Below are 9664 nucleotides of genomic sequence, written 5' to 3'. Positions count from 1 at the left end.
CGGCAATGACGATTATCGGTTAAAAAGAGCGACAGTCTTATTTGTCATTATCCGTTTATTTTCTTATAGCATAACATATACGTCATACACAGTTATTTATTATACGGTAATATATATCATTGAATTAACAGGAAACTACAGCTAGCGAAGCATGAACCGAGGTATGCCATGCAGGGAAACATCATTCATCTAATCTTTGTCAAATCATTGCTTTCAATGTTCACCACGTCGTTTTCGCCCTCTTATGCCCCGTTCACGTACTTTTCCAGATGTTACCGAAGAGGCTGCTAGACGAGCGCAGAGTTTAGCCGAGCAGGCCCATACCATGACGAAATCAGGTAACGTATGGTCAAGAGAATTATAGAAAACATCACGAAACACAGATCGCAGGCCCAAGATCAATACGTTAGCAGATTCTATTTTGGTGCCCTCATTTATATTTAGCTTTATCTTCCATAGTTAGCACCTGCCGACGCTTTCACACTAATATTGTGCGCACGTTTCTTACTAAATAGATACCTCTTTGCGGCATATCTACATACATATATATATATACTTAGAAAGAGAAAGTAAATGTAACATCGTCGAATATCATATCGAGTAACTTTTCTTTTCTGTACAATAATTTCAATACTTGGGGTGCCTCCGATCTATATACCTTCTGTATAGTTATTCGTTCCATAAATAAGTGTTTAGCTGAGACGAAGTAGCTTAGAGAAATTTTTACTTTAGTTACTTAGCATCGTAGATGAGAGACTACTTTTTATTTCGAAACGATTCTCTTCGCTGTTACGAAGGAACAATTGCTTTTAATCGACTCGCAGTAACCACGCTTTTCAAATTGAATTCCCCGCAAAAACGAACGAAAGAGAAGTTTCACTTAAATTTCCCGAATAGTTTTAGACTCTGTTCGGTTCATTTGGAACGTAGCTGTTTCGTAGGGTACATTTTAGTAAGATTCTGGCGCCACGACTATATAGACACCATTTAATGAGTGTTTTTTTTTATAAACAAAACTAATCCTGTTGCAGTATTGATACTAACTAAAAACTAAATGTAGATGTGTGCTGCACACACACACATATATATATATATATATATATATATATATATATATATATATATATATATATATATATATATATATATATATATATATATATATATATATATATATATATATACACACACACACACACAGGCATATCATTACGATAATATGCATGCGTGTGTGGGCACACGAGTTCCGTGTGTACGCGCGTACACACAATTACGTTTGTGAGACAATAACACGCTGAACCGTTCCGGTCCAACTGTCGCAGCTGGGCTAGAGTTGAAATTTCTTAGTGTGTATCAATGTGCTTTATGTCCTTGTTCCTGTTCTTGTCCATGTCCTTTTGGATGGGTCAGGGCATGATTCGGCTGAGATTGATGGGACTGTAGAGAGGCATGCTACTTCTGCTCCAACAAAGCAACCTGTTCCCGCCCCGCGACACTCTACCAGGTCGTCCGTCAAAACAGAATTCCGTCTAGACCTCGGGGATACCTCGTGCACGCCGTACAGTCCCAACCAAAAGACCAAAGAGCAACACTCACCGGACAAGAGCAGCCCAAAGAGTAAGATACCGGTGAAGGTAAAGAAATCAATGGAGAACGAGAAGGTGATGAGCAAAATGTTGACTGGTGCCACAGAGTACGAATTAGAAAAGACGCGAGAACCAGATCTGCAGAAGCTAACGAGAGATGCTCTCGCGACGCAGTCGGTAGATCTCGCGAAACGCGCCAACGAGTTGTTCCAAGGATTACCAGAGAGGACGTCCAGCGAGAAGGAAGCTCAACGATCGCGAGAAGCGAAGGAGCAAAGCGATTCCGTGGAGGCTGAAGTATCGAACGAGAAACAAACGACGACCACGATCGATGCGCGCGTCATTCCGCCCGGTTTCGAGAAGCTCGAGAAAACCAGTGGAACCGTGAGCAAAGTAGAAACTGTCAAGGTAACCACTACCAGAGAGGACAGCGTGAGACCTGAAGAAATTGTCACCAGAGAGACAGGCGTTATAGAGGGTTTGCCACTTGGTTTCGAGGACGCGACTCGCACAACGGTTTCCAAGGTTCAGAAAAGCGTCACAGACGAGGTAGTGTCGAGGGAGACCGTGGTGAAAACGGTGACGACTGTACGGTGCTTCGCGACCGAGTCCTCCGGCACGGATCGCATACAACGTACCATGCGAACGTTCATGTCCAGCGGTGATTACGGAGACGTACCCATACCAATCGTAAAGCAGTCGCAAAGCCGCGATGCTCTGCCGTTCAGCGTCGAACAGTTCTCGACGAAGACTGCAAAGATCACTGGCGAGATACCAGGTCCGTGGGCGCATAGCAGTCTGACTGATCGCTCGTTCCTGAACGACGAGAAGGTAGAGCAATGGGAGAGCCAAACGTTCTCCCAAGACACGTCGCCTGGTTCCGGTAACGGCGACATTTATACCAAGAACGGTAGCTCGCGGCACGATTTAAACAGCGACACCGACAGTGACGGTTCGCCACGATCGAGGAGAAGATCGCCAAGCAAGAGGTGTACATTGGGCAGTTCCAGCGGGTCTGATGTAGCGCTGCACGAAGGTGCGGAGCTGTCCCCGTTGGAGGACGACCAAGGTACCGCACTCACAGCTAACCTTCTAAGTAAGCAATGTACATATCCCGCTAACCAAGTTACCCGAGAGACATGATCAGAACCGAGAACGTGAATCACGCGGGTTTTTAGTTCTCTCTTTCGTTTTATTTTTCTTTTCTCTACGCTTTCATTGTGTTATACGCTTCGTCTGCATGCGTCTACACCTGTTTATCGTTTCTGTTCCAACACCGGTATTGGTTATGAGACACGTGCTAACATTCACCGCTTGTAGATTCGTACAGAGCACGCTTGTACGATTTTCCTTCGTTAGATCGTTCTACACGTTGGTTGCAATTAATTGAATCAAGGAATACGAGTGTTAACGTTCGGACAGAAAATGAATCATAGTAAAGCCTGAAAGATAAAGTATTTATGGATTCTTGTATTACTATATGGATACGTATGTTGATATTTGTGAATAGATACCAGCAATTGATTTTGAACCAATGAAAGCAATCGATTTTATCTAATTTTCTTGGTAACAAGCAGAAACGTTACGTTTATCGACGGTTAATTTAATAGATCTATATTTTGCACAATGTTGCATGGGTCATGAGCTTGCATAACAATATAACACGAGGTGTGTCTGCACTGGGTGGGAGGATATTGATATCGTGTAAGACGATGATAACCACTCGCAAGGAAAAACAAAGCTTGTCAGACGCAGTCGTAAGTCTGCGAACTGTGTGGTATTTAATTATTCGTGGATTTATCGTAGGCGAGTGTCATATCATAAGGTTATTGGTGATCGATTCAATGTGCTTCCTTCGAAGAGAAGTTTGACCCCTTTTTTACCACCCCCTTCATTGGTTTTGGTTGAACGGATAAAGTTGCGTTCAGGTGCTTCTGGGACTAGCATACTTTTCACTTTGATGTTCATTCGCAGTCAAACATTGTACACTGCGTACAGACATTTGTTCAATTACGCATATTTAAAAAGAAATATTGTAGTTTGCCTTGTAATAGCAAAAATTTTTACTTACTTGAAAATTGCAATATTTTTTTGAGAGGAATTATTGAAAATGTTTGAAAACACTGATATTAAGTATCGAACTCTGTTAATTCTCTTCTTTCGCTACAGTTATCAGAACAGAAATAATATTTCTTTTTAATTTTTTTTCAATTCGGTGTTTCTTACGAAATTCCACATTGACGGCTTAAATGTATTAAAAACATTTACTTCATACAAATATCACGAAACAGTGAGGGTACATACATGAAAAATTATGCGCACAGGATATATCCAATTTTTCCACTAAATGTTACAAAATTGCAAATGCCAGTCATTTTAGCGAATCTTTCACTTTAAACGTCGAAATCGTATATTAATGTGTAACACATTGGCTATATCGTGCATCGTACGTGTCAAGTATTTGTAACAATCCACTACAATAAAATTGAAAAAAAGAAATAAACAATCGTTCAGCAGCGAATCTCTAAAAAAAAAAAAAAAAAGAATTTCGTTTCGGCTTCGCAACAGTTACATGTGCCGCTCTCCTTTTAAACAAAGCTTCACATGGGAGTTTAACACGGAACCAACAATTAATCCTAAGGAGGACATAATATAATACAATCGTCAATAACACGAGGTTTAACGCACGTGAAAATTTCTCAGCTTTCGGGGCATCAGTGTTTTGAAAATACGAAATGTTCATATTCATGTCTAATCAGACTCTAAAAAAAAAAAAAAATTCGATTCATGGCTACGAATCGATCGAGCATCACCGCGATAATCGCTACTATTCTATTCGCATAGTTCGCCCGCTGTTTATTTCATACATACTAATCACGGCGTGGGGTCGCAGGATTCAATCGAATTTCTAAGAAAATTAAAAAACAAATACATACGCATCGGTTAGAAAATTCATAGGAGGACGTAATGTTTAAGTGACAGAGACAGACAGTTCGGTACAATCGGTTTGTTCGAGCACACGGCGAAGTACAGTAGAGGGAACGCCTAGGACGAAGACTTCCGGTAGAGCGGGCTGCGCGTGTTGGATGAGCGTAGCTGCCGCTACATTGGTGGTCCTACTAGCAATATTTCTTGCCTTGGAGCCACGAACGTTCCAACGTGCCATCTACACCCTCTCTAACAATACCCCGAGGCATACTGGGTACGATTTACCCTTCATTTTATTTATTTCTATCACTTGAACGCAGAGTTTCAGATATCCCATGCCCAAAAAGAATGATTTATTTCGAAACATTCACACTTCCGTTCGACGTTTAAATTAAATTGTAAATATTTTCATGGTTATTGCTATAATCAGACCAATCATGAATATCTGATTGGATATTAAGAGCTAGTTCTAATAACAGCAAGAGTGAAATGATTTCAAGTAATCAGAAAAAAAATCAAAGTTTACATATTCAGAATTGATTTTAACGTATTTATAATTTTAAAAATATATACTATATGTAGGGTTTCGAAGTTATACAATGTACAAGTAAATAATTTTCATCTCAAAATTCTGTAATAGCTTTCAATCTTGCAGTTAATAGAATGATATGGTATCAGTTCAATGATGATTTATCATACTTAAACATAATTTGAAAGAATTAATCACGTTACAGTTACACTTCTCTATTAGTATTGATATTTACGTGAATTGATTATTTTAAAGACTACTTCGGCTATATACACGTATCTAGACACAATATTTCTAGTAACAAAGTATGCACAGTCCCAGAGAAAAGTTAATTAGTACAAACATTATATCTATTGAATACAATATCGGAAACGATAATTAAATTAGAACCTACAGGCACACAATTTAATAATACTAATTCTAGAGAAATCTTAGACGATTAACTGGAACCGTAAAAACTAATTTCCTATTACGATAATTTAATACTTAGCGCATGTAAGATGACAGTCTCGTTCGTGACATAGGTATGTGGTATTCGACAAGAGTGTAGCATATCACGCAATTTACCAGAACAGGTAATGAACGAAAATGTAAAACGATTCGTACGCAAGCTTTCTTTTTCTGACATGTTTGATCGATCCTACTGAAGGTATTCAGTATACTGCATGATCTTAAGTACAGTTGACACCTCGCATGATCTATATTGCATCGTACAACAATCTTAAGTTTGTCTCCTCAGCGTTTTACACGGCAATAATTTCTCTTTCTATCTCCCCCCCCTTACTTCTTGACAAGCGTCCTCTACGCCTGGTGCACGTACCTGAAAATAAACCGAATCTAATAAAGCTCGAAAGTATCACTTTCTAATTTCATGCCGTTCTATAGTTCTCACTATTTACCCTTTCTAGCTCTTCTGACAATAAGCAACTCAAGATAAAGCTAAAGTGTAGAGGGACCAACAGATCGTATTTTTTTTAGTCGCGTTAGGATTGTTAGGCGAATCGTCATGTAAGTAGCCTTTATCTACGTGAACACGAACTCGTTACACCAAAACAAGAGTCGCTCGGCGAAACGAGCCTGTGCCAATGAACGTTCCACCACCGCTTCGAAAGGCGCTACATTTATCCGCGGATAGATGTGTACCACACGCCGGATGCAGAATGCATATCTAGAGTTAGATTCCTACTTGTGGCGAGACTGGAAACGCTCCATCCTTTGTGTCTAGAATTGCAAACAATAACTGTGATTCGCTAATCGCTCAACGATCGCACCGATCGTGCTCGTTCGCTAGAACGCACTTCGAACGTGACTCTGTGCCAAGTTCACAACAGCACCCGACGTCACCCTGACCTTTTCTTCCGGCCAAATTTTTCTTAAGCATCGATACAGATCGATCAATTGTTAGATACAGAAGAAACAATTTGCCAAGTAATATTTATTCGGTGATTTTCTGTTTTGCTTACAATTATTATAGCTTTTTTGAATAGCTTATGAAGAACGAAACGGAAGATATAAGTAGATTCTAAACATTTCTATTGAACCGATTAATTTATACGAAAGGAATCTCTTTCAAATAAGGATTAACTAATTTGTATATGTATATCTAAAAAGAATAATTGCATATATTTTTAATATTTTAATGAACGTTCGGATATACATATCTCGTAAATATTTGAAGAAAATTAGGAAATCGTAATTTCCTTAATGACATTTGTCCGGAAGAAAAGTGCCGGAGAAACGGAAACCCGTAAGAATGCACAAAATCGCCTGTCTTTCTGTCTCCTTACGTTTCCTACGGAAAGCTAATACTTCTAAAAACCGTATGAAAAAATAATACTTCCAATAATACTTGACCGTTCGTCTAACAACACTAACTGATGTAGTTAGTACGCGCCCCTTTAAACTTGTTGCCACTATACACAGGGTGTTTCAAAGAGCTACGGTCAAAACCGGGGAGCGTTTTCCGCGGTTGAAAAATTGTAAGTACGACACCTGCCTTTGTACGACGATCAAGCTCGAGTTGTCGAAGAAGCGTGCAATTTTTCGTTCTAGCCGTTGAACTTTTCATGTACACGGTGTTCGACAGCCGTTAGCGAAAATTTAACAGCTGATTCTGCGGATCAAAATGGGACGAAGGTGAAGAGTAGCGAAACTGCGTTCGATTCGTCGTTTCTTAGAGAGGACGTGTTTAAACATCTATGGCGTGTGAGGCGATGCATGCATGCCAACCATATTGAATTTGGACGTGCCACACTGGCATTAAACGATTGGTTCGAGCATATCTTCCAGATCTTGAAAATAATTCTTCTCAGAAACGAAGGATCGAATACAATTTCGTTACTCTTAAGTTTCACCTGATTTTGCCGTCTAGAATCACCGAGTTTGTTTGTAAAACTTGTAATCGAGCACCTTGCACCTTTTGATCGACTTTTTTTTTTAATTCCAGACCTTTTTAGTGGAACTTCACAGTTGGAACGAGTAATATGTCGGTATCATTTGAGAATTTGTTCGAGATAGTGGTATTGGGTTGCATTCTTTGTATCTTGTCCGTTACACGTAGGATAGTACTCGATCGGGTGTCGAGAAACTCGATTTTAGAATTAATTGCAGTTTAGATTCCTTTACCAACGTTCTTACTTACTTTCCACCAAAGAAAACCCCTTTCAGTTTTCACCGTAGTGAATACATTCTTCAGTTGTATCGAGAAGTTTTAGTACTTAAAACTATATCTTATAACTAACTGCTAAAACGCTTTATTATTCAGTAGCTTTTTATAAGCGCTTCACACGAGCTCGCAGCGTGCAGCACAGTCCTTCTTGCAAGGAAGGTTTCGTTTGAGTATTTTTTTTCAGTAATAAAAGTCCAGAAAATTCTGAAGTAATTCAATCGGAGTATCTGTTTTCCACAAGTGTATGTACATGTGTACTTGTGTGTTGTGAAAATTATGCAAAATAATTGCAATTAATGAAAATCATTGGGCTCTGAAAGCGATGGAAAAGAAGACAATCGTGTTAGAGTCTTTACATTTCAAGAATTATTTTATAAATATTATATAGCAAATAGTTACGCAATTTTTATAAAATAATTCTTGAAATGTAAAAAATCTGATACGATTGTCTTCTTTTCCATTACTTTGAAAGATTTTCATTAGCGTCAGAGCCCAAAGGATTGAAAACTTCCTTGCGAGAAACATTTTAAACGTGCCTCAGTAAAATTATATTCCACTTGATTACAAATTAATCGATATGGACTCTCGAGCGCTGCTATTAGTGCATAGTATTTGTTCCTCAAAATGGAAATTCGAGGAAAACAAAATTCGAATCAAAAACGTTCTGACAACCGTAGATCGCATGCGTTGAAAATTTGCAATCGAGCATAGGGAGTCTGATATAATATATACATACTTGTTTGTTTATTTTTTATAGTATATTATTCACTTCCTGTAACAGATGTTCCGAAATTGAAACATCGTTTGACACGATTCAATGAACACAAAAAGTATCACTAACGAACCGTCGAAGTAATATACGTGAAGTGTAAGAGAAGCGGTTGCATAGTTGGCTGATTGAGTAAAAATGCCTATTATACACTATGTATCGTCAAATGTATAGCGATGTTGTTACTTTTTTTATATGTGTCTAGTATTATCCCTTGTTTTGGGCATGATGTAACATTGAGAGATATACGATTGGTACTTGTATCTATGTGAACCGCTAAGATAGACAAAACTCGTACTCTACACGCAGGAACCTCTGTTTTGATTAATTCTCGTTTGTTACGCAGAATCTGACTTTTTGCAACTTAGCGAGCCATCCTACATGGAGACGACAACGACAGAGGAGGACCCTGAAACTCAGGAAAGGTACTTATACGGAAGAATTTCTTCTTCGAGCGACTACCACGGTTGAAGAAGATCAATAATTATTGAACAATTTTTAACTGACAATTACATTGATAAATTAATTTAATTGAAGACGAATAACTTTATGAAACGGCTATATTAATATTTAAAACGATTATTCAATTTACATCTTTCGAGACTGATGAGTTTTTCGTTTTGCAGAATAACGAGAACCGTACAAGTAGTTACAACGACCAGCGGTACCGCCAGTGGCCCAGACGAATTGCGAGAGTCCATGCAACAGATAGTTGACCGATTCATGATGGAGGAAAGGCGAGATCAGTGAAGCATCAAAGGTCTCACAGGCGATCGTACAAGCGAACGCGAATTCTTCGTCTTTTTCGATAACCGTGCATAAGAAATTGAAGGAAACGATTAGGAAAACAAATTCTCTGCTACTATCCAAGAAAACACCTCGTATACTTTGACGTATCCTCGAACGTCAAACGAGATCGTTCTCTGAAAGCACAAGATCAAAAGCGAAAAGAACAAAAAAATAAGAAAAGAAGAGTATCTCTCGATATAGATCTCGTTCGTATCTGTATGCGATAGAAGTAAACGCGAGTTACCTTTTTCTCGCTGCGCTTCGTAAAAACACCAGAAACAAAAATGTATGCACGACAATTTACTATCACTTTCATGGCCTACGCTTCGGATTTGCTTGCCTTTCGGTTGCATTGAGTTGCCTTATTATATATTTACGTTTAATCTCGCGATTAA

The 9664-nt window shown here is 38.8% G+C and overlaps 1 protein-coding gene across 9 annotated transcripts in view; it reads left to right on the top strand.

Moving 5' to 3' along the window:
• Positions 1–9664, top strand: part of LOC143424501 (uncharacterized) — a 90179-nt gene extending 80515 nt beyond the window's left edge. For 6 of the 9 annotated variants that reach the window (XR_013101940.1, XR_013101939.1, XR_013101938.1 and 3 more), the window contains 5 exons: positions 270–338; positions 1411–2682; positions 4563–4788; positions 8827–8905; positions 9107–9178. Coding sequence is in view for 3 of the 9 variants with exons in the window: in XM_076896577.1 (XP_076752692.1) it covers positions 270–338; positions 1411–2682; positions 8827–8905; positions 9107–9230 (1544 nt within the window). In the remaining 6 variants the exon portion in view is untranslated. Of the gene's footprint in view, positions 1–269; positions 339–1410; positions 2683–4562; positions 4789–8826; positions 8906–9106 lie in introns of all 9 variants that reach the window. The other 3 variants (XM_076896579.1, XM_076896577.1, XM_076896576.1) reach the window with 3 other exon arrangements.

This window comes from Xylocopa sonorina, chromosome 6 (assembly GCF_050948175.1).
Source record: "Xylocopa sonorina isolate GNS202 chromosome 6, iyXylSono1_principal, whole genome shotgun sequence".
In the NCBI taxonomy this organism is placed as follows: Eukaryota; Metazoa; Arthropoda; class Insecta; order Hymenoptera; family Apidae; genus Xylocopa; species Xylocopa sonorina.
The sequence above is the reverse complement of the archived record's forward strand: the minus strand, read 5'-3'. Positions and strand labels throughout refer to the sequence as shown.